The 18007-nt window shown below is 58.7% G+C and overlaps 3 protein-coding genes across 5 annotated transcripts; 2 read left to right on the top strand and 1 right to left on the bottom strand.

The window, feature by feature from the left end:
* Positions 1-283: 283 nt before the first annotated feature.
* PET100 (PET100 cytochrome c oxidase chaperone) lies at positions 284-1533 on the top strand. Its single transcript, XM_065875438.1, has 4 exons — positions 284-310; positions 874-960; positions 1112-1144; positions 1459-1533. Exons 1-4 carry the CDS (start codon positions 284-286, stop codon positions 1531-1533), a joined length of 222 nt encoding a protein of 73 aa, XP_065731510.1.
* Positions 1534-1596: 63 nt separating this feature from the next.
* Positions 1597-3475, bottom strand: PCP2 (Purkinje cell protein 2). Its single transcript, XM_065875262.1, has 4 exons — positions 3431-3475; positions 2757-2871; positions 2388-2512; positions 1597-1783 (listed from the first exon to the last, which is right to left on the bottom strand). The coding sequence occupies exons 1-4, from the start codon at positions 3473-3475 to the stop codon at positions 1664-1666; spliced, it is 405 nt and encodes a 134-aa protein (XP_065731334.1). The 3' UTR covers positions 1597-1663.
* A 4529-nt stretch (positions 3476-8004) lies between these two features.
* On the top strand, positions 8005-16255 carry STXBP2 (syntaxin binding protein 2). Of its 3 annotated transcripts, none has more exons than XM_065875176.1 (19): positions 8005-8068; positions 9329-9378; positions 9637-9718; positions 10155-10231; positions 10358-10436; positions 10523-10626; positions 11030-11178; positions 11351-11435; positions 11523-11653; positions 11745-11852; positions 12139-12196; positions 12345-12410; positions 12506-12586; positions 13037-13175; positions 13662-13771; positions 14572-14667; positions 15416-15501; positions 15618-15775; positions 16097-16255. In XM_065875176.1, exons 1-19 carry the CDS (start codon positions 8032-8034, stop codon positions 16180-16182), a joined length of 1782 nt encoding a protein of 593 aa, XP_065731248.1. In that variant the 5' UTR covers positions 8005-8031; the 3' UTR covers positions 16183-16255. The 3 variants fall into 3 exon arrangements, with proteins under 3 accessions (XP_065731248.1, XP_065731250.1, XP_065731247.1); XM_065875178.1 differs by having other exon boundaries at positions 8032-8068; positions 10367-10436; XM_065875175.1 differs by having other exon boundaries at positions 8032-8068; positions 10319-10436.
* Positions 16256-18007: the final 1752 nt, after the last annotated feature.

Here is an 18007-nt window from a genome sequence, read left to right as displayed (position 1 = left end):
CAGGAGTCGCGTTATAATGACGTCTCCGGCTGAAGGCCCACCCTCTCGAACCAGGCCCATTTCCTATTGGTTGAACCCTTCCCGATTGCGCGCCCTGCGTTGTTGACTTCACGTAGACGTCCAGCTACCGGAAGCACAGGAGAAGCGCCCGAATATGACGTCATCAGGGATCTCATCGGACCAATCAGGTTCAGCAGCGGAACCCTCGGACTCCCAATGGGCTGCTGTCTTGCTGGATGGTTGGCTTTGGGCGGAAGCGGCTTTGAAGCCTGAGAAGAGCGAGATGGGGGTGAAGCTGGAGGTGTTTCGGGTCAGTGAGCAATGGAGTGGTTGCAGGCCTGGGCGCGGGGTCTTCCTGGTTGAGGAGGAGGCTCTGAAAAGGGGGACCTCTGAGAGAGGGCACTCTGGAGCGAAAGCTCTTGAGATTTGATAGGGACCTTTACGGTTGGAATCCTAGAGAAGGGGGCACAGGGTTCGGGGCTCTGGGAGGGCTCGTGTGAGGAAAGCCTTCTGAGAAGGGTGATCTGGGGACGGGGTGGGATAATGAGATCTCAAAGAGATGCCTTTACTGTAGTACGAGCTTTTCTGTTCCTGGGGCGACTGTGTGTGTGTGTGTGTGTGTGTGTGTGTGTGTGTGTGTGTGTTTGAGAGGGAGTCTCCCGGACTCGGAGGGGGCTTTTGGATTATGGAGGCTAGACTTTAAGGTGTATGGCTTCTGTACCCTTGATGGGAGTTTTGGAGTTCTGGGGGCGCTGGGGAAGCACCACTGGTCTCTGTCAGGGGATGGTCCTCTAGGCTCTAAGCAGCCTCTGCACAGTTTGGGGGTGGTGGGGGTGACTCCTGGCTCTTCTTATCTCGCCCCTGCCCTTCCAGATGACCATCTACCTCACCTTCCCTGTAGCTATGTTCTGGATTGCCAATCAGGCCGAGTGGTTTGAGGACTATGTCATACAGCGCAAGGTGGGCACAGGTTCATTCCGGGGGTGGGGGAGGTTATGGGGCACCAACCTGATGGGGACCAGTGTCTGCCTCCCCTGAGCCAACCCTGCCCTGGGTGTGAGGCTCTGGAGGCTCCTGGCTTGTGTATCCAGCTGTGACTTTGTCCCTACAGAGGGAGCTGTGGCCCCCCGAGAAGGAAGACAAGGTAAGCAACCTCCTTTTCCTCCCACCGGAGGAGGGAGGAACGTGGGTTCCTGTGGCCATCATGGGACCCTCAGTCATGGACAGGGAACCGAGAGTGGAGGGACATGTGATTTCCTTATTGCCCTCTCCCTGAAGGTTGAAGCTAATCCCACTTGGACCTGGGTTATAATTGGCACAGGCTTCCAGTGTAGTCACTGAACTGTGAAGTGGTGGTCTGGGGGATTAAAGGGAGGGGTGCTGAGAAAGAGGTCCAGGCCCTGAGGTGTGTACGCCCCTCCTTCCTTCCCATCCCACTCCCTTACCCAGCGCCAAGAGCTAGAAGAATTCAAAGAAAGGATACGGAAGCAGCGGGAGGAAAAGCTCCTTCGTGCTGCCCAGCAGAGGTCCTGAGGCCTCCAAGTGCCTGAATCCCTGCCTCTCCACCCACAGAATGACACACATACACGGTTCTTCGTTGCTCGTGGAAGTGTTTTATTGTCTGCTTTGGGGGGCCAAGTGGGGCCCAGGATGCCTCAGGCCCTCACGGGGCTTGTGTCTGGGGCTGGGGGCTGCTGTTTCGACGGAAGCTGAGTGCAGTCGGGTCCTGAGGGGTGAGGAGGGGTTGGGGGCTGAGGGTCCCGGCTCGTTTCTGCACTCCATCCTGTGGATGCAGAGGGGTCAGCCAGAGGGCCAAGGGCAGTGCTGGCCAGTGCAGGTGGCAACCGGAATCCCACCTCCCCCCATCTGCCCCACCATCCCTGAGCTTCTCCACTCCTCAGTTACTCAACATTGAGGGTGGTATTTGGGAGCTGGTGGGTCTTGGGGACGTCCCTGGGATCTTGATCAGAAGCCAAGCTGTGGGTGAGTACGTGTGACATGGACACATGGGTGTCTGGATGTGTCCTGGGCATGAGCTCGCATGCTCTCCACCCTCAAGGTGTCTTCCCAGGAGTGGGTCTATTCTCTTGCCTCCTTGAAGTTCTCAGACTTGGGAGCGGGAGCCACAAGTTCTGGCCACAGCTCTGACTTTAACACGCCCCCTGCATGACCTTGATCTCTTCCCAGCCCTGTCTGGGCCTTTGTCCTACCTCTGAACTGGGGTATTGGATGGGCCGGGGTCTTGTGCCTGGCAAGTACACAGGGTGGGTGCTCCTACCAGGTGCTCATCCCCAGGGGCAGATGATGGACAGGGGTGGGGGTAGGAGGCAGGGTTAGAGGGATCAGTGTGGCTGGTCTCTCCTCAGCCCTGGCAGAACATCACCTACCTTGGGGCCCAGGGGCTGGAAGCCAGGCAAGGCGCTGACTGTCACACGCTGGTCATCCATGCGGCGGCCCTGGGTACTGGCCAGCATGTCCATGAGACTGTCCATCTCGGGTGCAGGGCCGCTCTCTGCATGAAGCAGAGGCCGTGGGGAAGAACTCAGCCCGGATGGAGGCCCCCAACCCATCCCTCCACCCCCACTCACATTCTCCAGGAAGCATGCTCACATCTGCCCCCAACCCGCAGGCATCTCTGTCCCCACTTGCCTGCTCACTTTCTCAGACCCTTGCCCACTGGTCCTCCAGATGGGCACTTGCCCCATTCACACCCCCCCATCACGCCCACTTCCGCACACCTCCCTGCCCGCTCTCACGGCCCTGGGAGGCTGGGCCCGGCCCCGCCTGCAGTGAGCAGCGCTGCTCCTCCATCCGGCCGCCCTGCACGTGGCTCAGCAGGTTGAAGAAGCCCTCCTGGTCTGGGGAGCCCGCCTGGGGGGCACACACACTCAGTCCGGCCGGCCCCTCAGCTGGAGGAGCCCTCAACTCCCCTCCTGGCCGGCCAGCTTCCCCCCGACCCCCGGGCCTGCCCTGCCCCTTCTGTGGCTCTCACCATGGTGCCCGCCGATGTGCTGCTCTGCAGAGCTGCTCCAAATGAGACATGAGTCTCCTCAATCCCGGCCCCCGCCCCAGGGGCCACACCAGCAGTGCCATGTCACGTGGTGCTGCCCCAAGGGAGAGGTCCACCGTCCTAGATTGGGGCCTGACTGCGGGGTGGCCCGGGGGCTGGGACACGAGCCAGGGGAACGTTCCCCTGACAGCTCCTGAGTCCCAGCATCCCTCACCTCACAGGGGGTCAGCACTAAGAGCCCTGACCTCTGCCCTGGGGCTGGGTTAGGCACTCGGACCCTCCCGCCCACCAGCACCTTCTTGGGCAGCAACTGGGTCGGGGGTCCCGGGAGACTCACTTGCTAATTAGGTGCCCTACAAACTCATTAGCCTTGTCATTCACGGGTCCTTGAGTTGGTGGGGGAGGACGGGGCCTGCTCACCTTGTCGCAGGAGGCCGAGCCCCCATCCTCCTCTTCCTGGTCCATTATTGTCCCTGCTCCCCTCCCCTGGGTCCTGTCCACCTCTCCACTGGCCTCTGCCCTGGCCCCGTGCCAGAGAAGGCTTTTTAAGAGACGGACGTGGCGGGGAGTGGATACCCAGCCCGAAATCCCCAGCTCACGCCCCATCTGCTCCCACCCAAGCTTAAGCCCCATAAAGATGATCCAGATAATCGTTTTTGCAGCGTGAGGCCAGGGCTGCTGTGGGGGGCAGGAGGCAGGGTGACCTGGGTTCGGACATTGTTGGCCCAGCAGGACTCGCTGGGCCCCAGGGACTCTCAGGTGGGGTGCAGCAGTCGGCCAAAGCAGCGCCCCCACAGTGGGGAGCTTGGGCTGGCTTGGTCCCATAGGGAGAGGACAGGGTCATAGGGCAGCCGAGATGAGGTCTGAAGCTACCCAGCTTGCCCACCGATATCTGCCAGAAAGGCAGTTGCCATCCGCAGGTGGTGGGAGGAGGGGAAGCTGGGCCCGAGGACCCCTGAGGCACCACCGGCTGGCCTCTGTCACCTGGCCACCCTTCCTCTCTACTCACTGTCCCCTGGTCTGGTTGCCCACCCCCTACTCCCAGAACAGGAAGGTCTGGTAGCTCCTGTCTCCCCACCGCCAATGCCAGGTTGGTCTGTCTCCTCTGATCTTTCCCCCCAGCCCCGCCTAGGAACTGGAGGCTAGACTCCTGGGGAGGAAGGTGCCTGCCCCCTCCGCTGAGCAGCTATGGCTCTCCCTCAGTGCCCCGGGAGAGGAGGATGCTGGGAGGATCCCACCTGCACCCCACTCCATCCCCAGGATGCCTTTCTGGAAACCAGTTAAAGTTTCTTCTCAGAATACACGGGCCACGCTCTCATCACCTCTGCTCAATTGAAAAGCTTGGTCCTCCTCTCCAGGCAGCCCTCCACCATCCGGAGCCCCCATTCACACCCTCTCCATGGCCCCAAGACCCGGATGCCAACGTGATGTCCTGCTCCTACCCGGACATATTAGTTTCCCAGGCTGCCTTAACAAAGTGTCCCAAACTGGGTAGCTTAGAGCAACAGACGTTTATTGTCATACAGCTCTGGAGGCCGGAAGTACAGAATCGAGGTGTTGGCAGGGCTATACTCCTGTAGCATGGAAGAGAGGGTCTTTCCTTGCCTCTCCCTGGGTTCTTGTGGCTGCCGGCAGTCCTTGGTGCCCCTTGGCTTGTAGCAGCAGGACTTCAGTCTCTGCCTCTGTTGTCACAGATGTCCCCCTTGTGTCCTTCACATGGCTGTCATAAGACATGGACACCAGTCACGTTGCTTTAGGGATTCACCCTCCTGCAGCACGACCTCATCTTTACTAATTGCACCTGTAGAAACCCTATTTCCAAATAAGGGCACGTTCTAAGGTTCTGGGGGTTAGGACTTCAACACACTTTTCTGTTCTGTGGGCAGCCTTGCGCCCATAACAGCAGAAGACCTTGGTCACCCTCACTGAGTAAAATGAGAGGAGGCAGACCCTACAGAGCCTCACCACCAGGGGACAGGCTGAGAAGCTAGAGGTGGTCCCAGCTTCCTCAGGGTCTCCCAGCTCCCTCCTTTGCCCCTGCAATCTGTCCTTCCTCCCAGGAGCTGCAAGGGTCCCCTCCTTCCCCTGCTCAGAACTCTCTCTTGGCCCCCACTGTCCTCAGGAGAAAACCCGAGCACCTTGGGATCATGGGAATGTTCTAAACTTGACTGGTTATGCCGTCCATCATTTAAAAATCTACAAATAACAAATGCTAATGAGGGTGTGGAGAAAAGGGAACCCTCCTACATCATTGATGGGGATGTAAATTGGTGCAGCCACTATGGAAAACAGTGTGGAGGTTCCTCAAAAAACTAAAAATAGAACTACATTATGATCCAGCAATCCCACTCCTGGGCATATACCCAGACAAAACTATAATTTGAAAAGATACATGAAAAGATATACCCAGTGTTCATTGCAGCATTGTTTACAATAGTCAAGACATGGAAGCAATCTAAATATCCGTTGACAGAGGAATGGATAAAGAAGATGTGGTAAATATATACAATGGAATGTTAGTCATGAAAAAGAATGAAACTGCCGTTTGCAGCAACATGGATGGACCTAGAGATTATCACACTAAGTGAAGTAAGTCAGAAAGAGAAAGACAAATACCATATGATACCATTTTTATGTGGAATCTAAAATGTGACACAAATGAACTTATCTACAAAACAAAAACGGACTCACAGACATAGAGAACTGACTTGTGGTTGCCAAGAGGGGAGAATGGGGGATGGATTGGGAGTTTGGGATTAGCAGATGCAAACTATTATACATAGAATGGATAAACAACAAAGTCCTACTGTACAGCACAGGGAACTATATTCAATATCCTGTGATAAACCATAATGGAAAAGAATACATACATAGGGACTCCCCTGGTGGCACAGTGGTTAAGAATCTGCCTGCCAATGCAGGGGACACGGGTTTGAGCCCTGCTCCAGGAAGATCCCACATGCCATGGGGCAACTAAGTCCGTGAGCCACAGCTACTGAGCCTGTGCTCTAGAGCCTGCGAGCCACAACTACTGAGCCCGCGCCCATGAGCCACAACTACTGAAGCCAGTATGCCCAGAGCCCTGCTCTGCAACAAGAGGCCATCGCAATGAGAAGCCCGTGCACGGCAATGAAGAGTAGCCCCCCACTTGCCGCAACTAGAGAAAGCCTGCGCGCAGCAAGGAAGACCCAACGCAGCCAAAAATAAATAATTAATTTAAAAAATATATATACACGTATATGTATATTCTCAGAATCACTTTGCTGTACAGCAGAAATTAACATTGTATATCAACTATACATCAATAAAATAAATTTAACAAAACAAAATTGGTGATGGATACACAACTGTGAATATGCTAAAAGCCATTAAGTTGTATGCTCTCAGTGATCAAATTGTATGGTATGTGAATTATATTGCAATAAAACTATGAAAGAAAGAGAGAAAAGGAGAGGATGGGAGGGAGGGGGAGAGAGAAAGAGAAGGTGAGCAAGAAAGAGAAAGAGAAAGAAATAAGGAAAAGGAAAAAGGAAAGAAAACCCCAAACTCCTACATAGAGAGAACAGCCATCCTGGTTTGCCCAGGACTGTCCCAGTTTTAGCACTGAAAGTCCTGGGTCCTGTGAACCCCTCAATCCAAGGCAAATCGGGTTAGTCCTACCACGTCCCACAGAGGTCTGGCCTCCGTAGCCCCTTCAACCTCACCTCACTCCAGCCACTCCTCTGAGCTCATCCCTCCCTTCTCTCTGCATGGTTGCTCCCTGATGTCATTCAGGGTTAAGCCTAAAGGCCACACCCATAGGGTACCCCTCTGGCACCACCCTCAATAAAGCGCCCCCCACCGTGGCACTTGTTATCAGGTCACTGTTTATTTCCTTAAGGCATAACCGATTATTTTCTATCCCCTCCTCCTCCATTCAACTTTAAGTGCTGCCTGGCAGGCTTTCTGGTCTTATTTATTCACTGTGGTCAGTCCCATGCCTGTCCCATGAAAGTGGCAGAGGACCTGGCACCTGGCCGACTCTTAAGAAACATGGCCAAATAAAAGCATGGGTTCGGGACTGAACCAGCTTAGGACTCTGCATTCACACACGTGTGTCACACTTTAAATCCTCATTTAAAGGATGAGGTGCTGCTGAACTGGGCCCTTTGCATGACAAGGTGTCAGCCCTTTGCTGGTGCACAGCAGGGCAGGCCCTGAAATTTCTAGTCGAGCGTGAATTGAGGGGTGTGTGTGTGTGTGTGAGAGAGAGAGAGAGAGACAGAAAGAGCGAGCAAGAGAGAGAGAGAGAGAGAGAATGCAAGCCGTTGAGCATGCCACTGAATCCACGTGCGTATCAGCAAGGCCATGACCAGCAAACCTCCCGGGACAGACTCGTGTTTTAGATTGCAATAGGCCTACTCATCACGTGGCCTTGGACAAGGGTCCGGCCCAGCCCCTGTTTCATTGTCTATCCTGCATCTCCCGTCAGGGTCTCTGGCAGGATCGACTGAGAACCTGGCACGGGTCCCTAGCACACAGTAGGTACAGGCTTAGCTTCAACCATCCCTCCAGGCCTCCTCCTCAGTTTATCAAGTGTTGCCTAAGCCCAGTGCTGCTGTTAAACTCGGGTACATTAGATAAGTGGGGCACGGGTTTGTGGCCCCGCGGCTCCGGGTGGGCACACTGTATCTTTCGGACAAAGAGAAACTTCGGGCAGGGTGGAGCTGTGCCTGGGGAAGATGAAGAGGTTATTACTGCCTTGCGATCCCACTTTCTCGCTGCACACAAGCTAGGGAAGTGTGTCTGAGCTCACGTCTGTGAGTGCGTCGTCCGGCGACTTGGTGCGCGTCTGCGTGGACTCATTCGCGGGTCGGCTCCACACTGAACCCAGCATCCTCTCTGAAAACCGACGGCGGGGCGGGGCCAGGTGCGCAGGGGGCGGGAGCCAGGCCCCGCGGGGCGGAGTCCACGTGGATGACGTTCAGGGCCACGCCCCCACCTTGGGACAGACCCGGAAGCGGCGGCGCCCCTAGGGGAAGATGGCGCCCTCGGGGCTGAAGGCGGTGGTGGGGGAGAGTGAGTGCCGCCCCCTGGGGGCGGGGGGCCGGGTGCGCACGGACTCTGGGACCCAGGCGGCGGGGAGTTGGGGGCCTGGCTGGGCGTCGAGCACCTGACGCTCGAGGGGGCGGACGGGGACTTGGCCTCAGCTGGATGTCCCGTTTCTCCCTTGAGGGAGCGGAACTAAGTTGGGAGACAGAACTCCGGGGACCTAAAGGAATCAGACTAAGGGTGGCGTAGACAGGCGCTGGGCAGGGACTCCTGGGCCCCCTAGGGTGCCAGCGGGGGGAGGGCACAGCTGAACATCCAGACTCCCGGATCTCAGCCGGGCAAAGTCCGGCGAGCTGGACTCTTGGGGCCCCTGGTGCGGACGGGGTCCGGGCCTGGGTGCGCTGGTCAGCGACCCCAGGTGGTGAGAGTGCTCAGGCGACGCGTCCGGACCCCTATCCAGGTCCATGGGTGGGGGACGCCTTCCTCCTTGCCCGGTCGCTAAGAGCCCAATGCAGCTAGAGGACCCAGGCATCCAGGCCCCGCAGGCTGGGTTCTTGGGGGAGGGGTGGAGGTCGCCCCCTCCCCCACCTCCGGTAGTTCCGGCCTCAGCGGCTCCTTCCGCCCTGGCCGTCATGATAACTGTGGACACGACACTCTTGCCGGGCGGGGCTGCCTATCCACTCCCTCCACTAGGCAGGGACCAGTGTGGCTCAAACCCCCAAAACCCCAACTGAAAAAGGAGTCTCCTACATAGGAGTTAATGGGGAGATAGGAGAATCGCTGATTCCATTATACAGATGAGGAAACTGAGGCTGGATGTTGGGTAATGGGATGACCACAGCCAGGCATGCTTCAGACCAGGGATCCAGGGGTCCTGTGTTCTGGTCCAGGGGAAACTGATGGAGGTCGAATGAGGGTGTGGCTGAAATATACAGGCCAGGAGTACTTGAGTAGCAGATAGGGAGGCTGAGAGCCCAGCTCTGGAGGCAGGTAGACCTGTTATGTGAGTCTTGGCTTTCTAGTTATTCGTTTATCTAAAGCATAGTTATCCAGTGGCTACTCATGCCTCAGGCACTCGCCACTTAAGTGTAAGGGTGCTTATGCAACTTACTTCTCTTCTCTGAACCTCAGTGGCCCTGTCTGTAAATTGGGGGTGACTAGGAGCTACCTCACAGGACTGGGGGGAGGAATAAATGTGAGTTCAGATGGAGGTCCAGCCCGGGACCCAGAAGGTTTGGGGGCACGGTGGGGCCAGAGGACCTGAGCCTGCCCCTCACTTCCCCGCAGAAATTTTGAGCGGAGTCATTCGGAGCGTCAAGAAGGATGGGGAGTGGAAGGTAGGGGTGAGACAGAATGCCTTGTCCAAACCCATGTAGGGGGCCCTGAATGTGGGACTCCCTCCAACTCCTTAAGGAGGTTGCTGGTCCACAGAGGTGGGATGCGGTGGGTTGGGGATGGGGTCCTGGGTCCTCGTGTTCAACCAGCTCTTGAAGCTGTCAGGCCTGCCCACTGCCCCAGCCCCTCCTCAGGGACAGGTTCAGCCTCTCCCACCCTCTTGTCTGTCCGCCGGTCCATCTGTCCATCCATCTGGACAGGTGCTCATCATGGACCACCCGAGTATGCGCATCTTGTCGTCCTGCTGCAAGATGTCAGACATCCTGGCTGAGGGCATCACCAGTGAGTGGACACTCCCACCCCATGCTGCCCAGATGGGACCTGAGTGTGGGATCCCCTCAAATTCTCCAGAACTCCCAAATATGCAGCTTACTGCACAGACAGCCCTGATTTGGGAGCCCATGGCTGTGCAGCCCCTGTATGTGGAACCCCATGTAGGACTCTCAGTGCGTGACGTCCAGAATGGATAACTTTCTATGGGCGATCCCCAAGGGGTATGACTATGTGACCCGCGAATGTGCAGGACCCTGCCCATGTAGCTCTTAGCCGTGTGACCCATGGGTGTGCACCTCCTGCTTTGGACCCTTAGGGAGTGCAGTCCCCCTGCTTCACTCCAGGATCTGACCCTCCTTCCCAAGTGTCCAGCTCCCTGAGTCAGAGACTCCCCATGTGCCCTGGCCCCACTGCCATCATGTGCCCCTTCCTCTGTTCCTACTAGTTGTGGAGGACATCAACAAACGGCGAGAACCCATCCCCAGTCTGGAGGCCATTTATCTGCTGAGCCCCACGGAGAAGGTGCCTATGTGAGCGGGTGTGTGCGCGCATGTCTGCAGTGTATGGGGGACAGGCAGCTGGCTGGAGGCTGGGGCAGGGGATGGTCAGTCTAGGGGCCATGCCTGGAGAGTGATCCGCATTCCTCAGTCGGTGCAGGCCCTGATCGCAGACTTCCAGGGGACCCCGACCTTCACCTACAAAGCGGCACACATCTTCTTCACCGACAGTGAGTGAGGAGAGCCAGTGGGGTGGGGGTCAGGGCGAGGGGTGTGTGGGCTGCCCTGACCTGATGCCCCCTCTTGCCCACCCCAGCCTGCCCCGAGCCCCTGTTCTGTGAGCTGGGCCGCTCCCGGCTGGCGAAGGTGGTGAAGACGCTGAAAGAGATCCACCTTGCCTTCCTCCCGTACGAGGCTCAGGTACAGCCCAGCCTAGTCCTGGGAAGGGGTGGGGGTCTGTCACCAAACGTCCCAGGTTCCCTCAGAAACAGGCACCGAGACAAGTAAAGGGGACACTGAATCAGAAAGCAAAGGAGCCAACACCGGGCGGAATGAGCTCCTAGCGCTGCGGCACCCGGAGTACTGTCCCACTGGGTAACGGCAGGGGGCAGCATAGAGCTCACCTCAGCGTCGTCCCAAGTTGGAGGGGACTGAGGTATTTCTCCACCTCCTTCTCTAGACAGGAGCTGGGGGCTGCCCCAGGCCTGCCTCCTAGATGGCAGAGCAGGCTCCAGAGACCAGAGGAAGCCCCAGGGAGTGGCAGATGGCGGCTGCTGGAGTTGGGCAAGGCTACATCTCCAGCGGCGGCTCTGTGCCCTCCCAGGTGTTCTCCTTGGATGCCCCGCACAGCACCTACAATCTCTACTGCCCCTTCCGTGCCAGCGAGCGGGCACGGCAGCTCGAAGCGTTGGCCCAGCAGATCGCCACCCTGTGCGCCACACTGCAAGAGTACCCGGCCATCCGCTACCACAAGTGGGAACCCCACCTGGATGCCACCCTCTGACCTTGACCCCATCCTGTTTCCAACCCCAGCCCCAGTCCTCACCCTGGTCCCTAACCCCATCCCCGACCCCCAGTCTGCGCCTGGCCCTCCCCAACCTCACGCCCTGAGCCCCCCCCCCACATCTGCCCACCCCATCCCCAGGGGCCCAGAGGACACGGCCCAGCTGGCCCACGCAGTCCTAGCCAAGCTGAACGCCTTCAAGGCAGACACTCCCAGTCTGGGCGAGGTGAGGGGGCTTTCTGGGGAGGTGGGGGGAGGGCCCAGCCAGGGTCAGGGTCAATGTCCTCATCCCTGCCCACCCCCTCCACCCCAGGGCCCTGAGAAAAGTCGCTCACAGCTACTCATCATGGACCGGGCGGCCGACCCCGTGTCCCCACTGTTGCACGAGCTCACCTTCCAGGCCATGGCCTACGACCTGCTGGACATCGAGCAGGACACGTACAGGTGGGTGGGCCCCGGGACTTGCCATCTGCCATCACTGCGGACCTGGGTCCTCAGCCAGTGCGCCCGACGCTCATGTCTCCCGCTCCCCCAGGTATGAGACCACGGGGCTCAGCGAGGCCCGGGAGAAGGCCGTGCTGCTGGACGAGGACGATGACCTGTGGGTGGACCTGCGGCACATGCACATCGCAGATGTGTCCAAGTACGGGCACGTGGTGGGCGCCGGGGGTATGGGCCCTTCCGCACGCGGTCCCCACCCCCTCCCACCCCGCTGTGGACCGGGTACATGGCCTCCCGCTGTGGGTGAGCGCCCCTCCACGAGCCACACCCCTCCGCTGGCCTCCCCGGCGCGTCCCCAGTGTGGGCTCGCACGTGGCCTGTGTCTCCTGGCTCCCATCCCCTGGCCGTGCAATGCCCCCCAACTCTGCCGTCAAACTACGGTCTTGGCACCCGTCCCCATCCTGCCCCCTGCCCACTCTCACTGCCAGGAAGGTCACGGAGCTCCTGAAGACATTCTGTGAGAGCAAGAGGCTGACCACAGACAAGGTAGGGTGTGGGCCTGTGTCAGGGTGGGCAGCTTGGGAGGAACGCCCCTCCCCCCCAAAGATGGGGGCGGGGCCTCAGTCTGGATCCCTAGCCTGCAGCAGGGGCCTCCGGTAGGCAGGGCCTGGCTCACGCTCCTTCCTGTCCCCAGGCCAACATCAAAGACCTGTCCCACATCCTGAAAAAGATGCCACAGTACCAGAAGGAGCTGAACAAGGTGAGCGGGGGCGGGGAAACTGCCCCCCTCCAACTGCCACCCCGTCTCCACCCTGGCTCACCTCTGTTACCCCAATTCCCACCTCTGCCCCTCAGTATTCTACGCACCTGCATTTAGCCGATGACTGCATGAAGCACTTCAAGGGCTGTGTGGAGAAGCTGTGCAGTGTGGAGCAGGTAGGGTGAGCCCAGGGCAGGGGTGGGGTCTGTGGAGGGGAGGCTGGGCGTGGGGGGCGGGGTCGGTGGAGGAGGCGGGGTCTGTGGGGAGGCGGGGCCTTGAGGGAGGCGGGGCCTGTGAAGGGGCGTTTTCTGGGGTAGAGTATGGCTTGTGGGCGTGCCAGGCCCGTGAAAAGGTAGGACCAGGGTAAGGGGCGGGGCCTATGGAGAGGTGTGGCCTGTGTGAGGGGTGGGGCCCGTGGGGAAGAGGCTGGGGCTGCGAGGGGGTGGAGCCTATGGAGAGGACGGGCGTGTGCGAGAGGTGGGGCCTCTCTGCGAACACATGTAGAACCTTCAGAGACCTGGTGGTCAGATGAAATGAAGCCCAAAGGTCTTGCCGAGCCCTCTGGGATGGTCCGGTCCTGCCCCGCCCCGTCCCCCCACATAGTGGCTGACCCCCATGCCCCACAGGACTTAGCCATGGGCTCTGACGCAGAGGGCGAGAAGATCAAGGACGCCATGAAGCTGATCGTGCCAGTGCTTCTGGACGCCGCAGTGCCAGCCTACGACAAGATCCGGGTTCTATTGCTCTACATTCTTCTACGGAATGGTGGGTAGGGGGCAAGGGGGGGCCTTGGTATACCGCCACTCACCGCAGTTTCCAGTGATCCTGGGACTCTCTAAACCCCACAGTTGCCCTGCCCTCGGGATGCCCCCAAACCCCACAGATACCCCTGTGGACCCTGGGCCTCCTTCCATTGGCCTCCGTTGGCATGGAGAGCCTGCAAATCTATGACGTCTCCAAATTTGGCCCCCTCAACTGATTCCAGAGGATCCCCCAGTCTACTACCCCCTCTGGGATTTGCATCCAGAATTCTAACATCAGGAACCCCCCCGCGCCAGCCTGGGTGGCTCCCCTGGTCCCGAGGGTCTCTGAACTGTAGGCTGCTCCTGTCATGGTTCTGGCACCTCCTCACCCCACCGCAAGCCCCTCAACCCAGAAGCGTGCATGGCCACCTCTGTCCCCCCACCCTCCCCTCCCCCGCAACCCCGTGAGCATCCCATCCACGTCAGCCCGCCCATCGGCCTCCTCCAGGTGTGAGCGAGGAGAACCTGGCCAAGCTGATCCAGCACGCCAACGTGCAGGCACACAGCAGCCTCATCCAGAACCTGGAGCAGCTGGGGGGCACTGTCACCAACCCCGGGGTATGCTGGGTCAGAGACTGCGGGGGGAGGCGGATATGGGGGTGGGGCCGCCTGGGGAGCGGGCACTGAGTCAGAGGGCAGTGACCAGGGCAGGGATACGCAGGGCACGATGTGGTTCTTGGAGGACAGGAGGCTTGAGTGGGGTCTGGGGACCGGGGGGCACCAGGGCTGTCCCCAGCCTCGGCGGTCATAGGAGAAACAGGGCGGGCAAGGCATAGTCAGAGCCCCAGTCCATGTGGTCCGAGTCCCAGGGGCGGATAGCCGGGTCACCAGCATGGAGCACACAGTTGACCCTGGGCTCCTAGAGGTCTGAGGGCCACCGACCTGGGCGGGACACACATGGCAGCTTCCTGTGCTCCGATCTCCACACATTCCGCTTCCCCTGACCCTGCCTCCGCCTCTGGCCACGCGCATCTCTCATGTTCTCCCCTTGCCGGTTGGTCCTCCGTCTCTCTCCCAGGTGCCCGTCTGTTGCCCTGTCCGCCACTTCTCAGTTCCCTTGCTTCTGTGTCCTCCCACATCTGTCTCCATCTTTCTCTCTTAGTCCTGATCTTTCTGTTTGTCGCATCTTTGTCTCACTGCCTCTGTATTTCTTCCTCCCTCTCATTTTCCCTTCCTCGCTCTCTCTGCGTCTCTCTCTCTCTGTCTCCCTCCCTCCTTCTATCTTTCTCTTTGGTTCTCTGTCCCCTTTCTCCATCTTTGTCTGCAACCTTCCCAAGTCCGACAAGCCCCCAGCCCCATTTATGACCCGCTTCCTTCTCCCTGATTCCCCCACTGACCCCGGCCCGCCCCGCCTGTAGGGCTGTGGGACCACAAGCCGGCTGGAGCGGAGGGAGCGCTCAGAGCCCACCTATCAGCTGTCCCGCTGGACCCCGATCATCAAGGATGTGATGGAGGTACCGCTGCTGGGGGGTTGGGGCCTGACCCCCACCCCCTGCCCCTATCCAGGCAACGCTCAGCCCTCTTCCTGATCACTGTCCTAAGCCCCCAGGCTTAAGGGGAAATCCTTCATTATGGGCATCCCTGTGGCATCCGATTTGCGCTGTCACGGGGGCAATCCCAAGCCCACACTGGAGGAAGTGGGGTGTCAGAGGGGTCCCTCATAGGGGAGCTTCATTTCCTCTCCACCTGCTGGTCCCCTCCTCTGTCCCCCTCTATTCGCTCCTGCCCCCCAGAAAGCCCCCTGGGTCCCCCTTTGTCCTCCCCATGCCAGTCCCTGCCCATTCTGGGAACCAAAATTAGCAGCAACACAAAGGACCAGGCCAGGGACCTGGCTTCCTGGCTTCCTGCCGTCTGTGTGGAGTCCGGGCACCTCCGCCTGCTTGGAGACCAGTGACCTTGGCCCCCGTATCCCCATGGGCTCTGCATGCTGAGACTCCTGGGTACCTGAGGGGCAGGGAGCTCAGAATCCTGGGTTCCCAAGGGTCTGGGGGTCCACACTTCTGGGTCCCTGAGGAGCTGAGGAGGAGCAGGGTCCTTAAGAAGTTAGGGGCCCAGAGTCCTGGATCGCCAAGGGGCTGGAGACACAGATGGTAGCTCCTGTCTGCCGGGATCTTGGCCCATGAACACACCCTATGGAGGGGGCTCCAGGCCGTGCGCCCCGTCGCCCGGACCCCTCTCTTCAGCCTCCTCCTCTGGCCCCAGGATGCCGTGGAGGACCGGCTGGACCGGAAGCTGTGGCCCTTTGTGTCTGACCCTGCACCCATGCCCAGCTCCCAGGCTGCTGTCAGGTGAGGCCCAGGGATGCCCCCGCCCCAGCTGTGCCCGGGCCTGTGGGGGGTGAGGCTTGGGTATGGGGGTGGTGGTCTGCTGTTGAGACTGACCTTTCCCTGTCTCCCCCGGACAGCGCCCGCTTCGGCCACTGGCACAAGAACAAGACGGGTGTGGAGGCACGGGCAGGGCCCCGGCTTATCGTCTACATCATGGGCGGTGTGGCCATGTCAGAGATGCGGGCCGCCTATGAGGTGACCAGGGCCACTGATGGCAAGTGGGAAGTGCTTATTGGTGAGTGGCCAGGACTGGGGCCCCTTGGCTGGGGTGGGGTCGGGAGCCTGCCCCTGTGTGTGGGTCCCTGGGGGACTGACAGCTGCATGCCTTCTGGGTGCCCAAAGCCTAGAGCCTCCACAGGGCCTGGGTGAGAGGATACCGGATACCTGAGGGGCTAGGGCTTGGCTTCCCAGGGAAGGGGTTACCTAGGAGTGGACCCCTCTCTCTCCGAGGGGTGAGCCTTCTGAGGCCTTAGGGTCAGGGCCTGGTTTCCCAAGCACCCCACCTGGGGGGTGTCGGGGGCCGAGGCCACTCCCCCAACCCCATCCTCCTGCCCAGGTTCCTCACACATCCTCACCCCGACCCGCTTCCTGGATGACCTCAAGACGCTGGACCAGAAGCTGGAGGACATTTCCCTGCCCTGACCCTCCCGCCCCTGCCTGACCTGCCCCCTGCCCTTTTCAGAGAAATAAACTCCCATGTTTCTGCCAGCTGGCACCCACCTCACTTTCTTTCCATGGGAGCTAGACGAGGACTGCCACCCTTGGGTCCCATTCCCTGACCTGTGCCTCAGGCCCCACCCCATCCTGTTGTCCTTCCAGAGGGCATCCCAAGCTCTAATTTGAATATTGGCTCCAAGATCTACTAGCTGCTAGGTTTTGGCCAACTTCTTGGGTCCCCCTTCCAAAAACACGGGGGTCAATGACGGCAGTGGCTTTACAGAGGAGGTGAAATGGCGCCGAAAGCTGACGGCACCGGAAAATGACAGCAGCTGCTCCTCTACTGGTACTAGGGTTATCTCGGCTGCTCCAATGGGACCATCAGTAGTAGTGTTAACAAGCAGAACAGGCCCTGTATCCCAGCACCCCCAGCCCTTCAGGAACTGTCTCAGTGGGGCCTGGGGCCACACAAGGCCAGGGGTCTTCTCAGGCTCCTAGGATCAGAATCTGCATTTGTGTGAGGAACACAGCAAACAATGCCCAGTTCCCACCCCAGAGAGAACTCTCCCTGCTTATCCTCCTCCCCGCCCCCACTTTCTCCAGGCTGTTCACAGGGGCTCCTAACTGCAGGACTTATCAGACCCTTCATTGGGTGTGTTAGTTTGCTAAGGCTGCCATAACAAAGTGCCACATTCCGGGTGACCTACACAACAGAGATTATTCTCTCACAGTTCTGGAAACCGGGAGTCCAAGATCAAGGTGTCGGCGGGGTTGATTTCTTCTAAAGCCTCTCTCCTTGGCTTGTAGATGGCCATCTTCTCCCTGTGTCTTCACATGCTCTTCCCTCTGTGTGTGTCTGTGTCCTAATCTCTTCTTCTTCTTTTTTAAAATTTATTTATTTTAATTTATTTTATTTTTGGCTGTATGGGGTCTTCATTGCCGCACACGTGCTTTCTCTAGTTGCAGCGAGCGGGGGATACCCGTCGTTGAGGTGCACGGGCTTCTCATTGCGGTGGCTTCTCTTGTTGTGGAGCACAGGCTCTAGGCGTGCGGGCTTCAGTAGTTGTGGCACGTGGGCTTCAGTAGTTGTGGCACGCGGGCTTCAGTAGTTGTGGCTCACAGGCTCTAGAGCGCAGGCTCAGTAGTTGTGGTGCACGGGCTTAGTGGCTCCGTGGCATGTGGGATCTTCCCGGACCAGGGCTCAAACCTGTGTCCCCTGCATTGGCAGGCGGATTCTTAACCACTGTGCCACCAGGGAAGCCCCTAATCTCCTCTTCTTATAAGGATACCAGTCATATTGGCTTAAAGTCTACACTAATGACCTCATTTTGACTTAATTATCTTTTAAAAATCTTGTCTCCAAATACAGTCACATTCTGAGGCATGGGGGTTAGGATTTCAGCATATGAATTTTCTGGGGACACAGTTCAGCCCATAACACTCAGCTAAAGTGAGATGTGAATCTCACAGCCTGAATAAGATAGATGAAGGCCCTTCTCTCTGGGGCACAGACACACAGCCAGGCTGGCAGTCTGTGGCACAGGTGGCTGTGGGATCCCCAAGAACATGGTAATCCACTCAGGGGCAGCCTGGGAAGGCTTACTGGAGGAGGTGGCACTTAAGAGAATGAAAGTGAAGAGGAGTCTGGGAAGGGAGGGGAGGGCACAGTGGAGGCAAAGGCAAGAGAGCAGAATGGAGCCAGAGGGAAAGGTCTTGAGGGACGACAAGGTCTGAGAGCCACCTGGGGCCTGAGTGAGGATTTGGCCCCTGCTGGGATGATGGGAAACTACAGAAAGGATCTGAGCAGGGT

This window comes from Phocoena phocoena, chromosome 3 (genome assembly GCF_963924675.1).
Source record: "Phocoena phocoena chromosome 3, mPhoPho1.1, whole genome shotgun sequence".
Lineage (NCBI taxonomy): Eukaryota > Metazoa > Chordata > Mammalia > Artiodactyla > Phocoenidae > Phocoena > Phocoena phocoena.
Note: the sequence above shows the minus strand (reverse complement) of the source record. Positions and strands in the feature narration are given on the sequence as shown.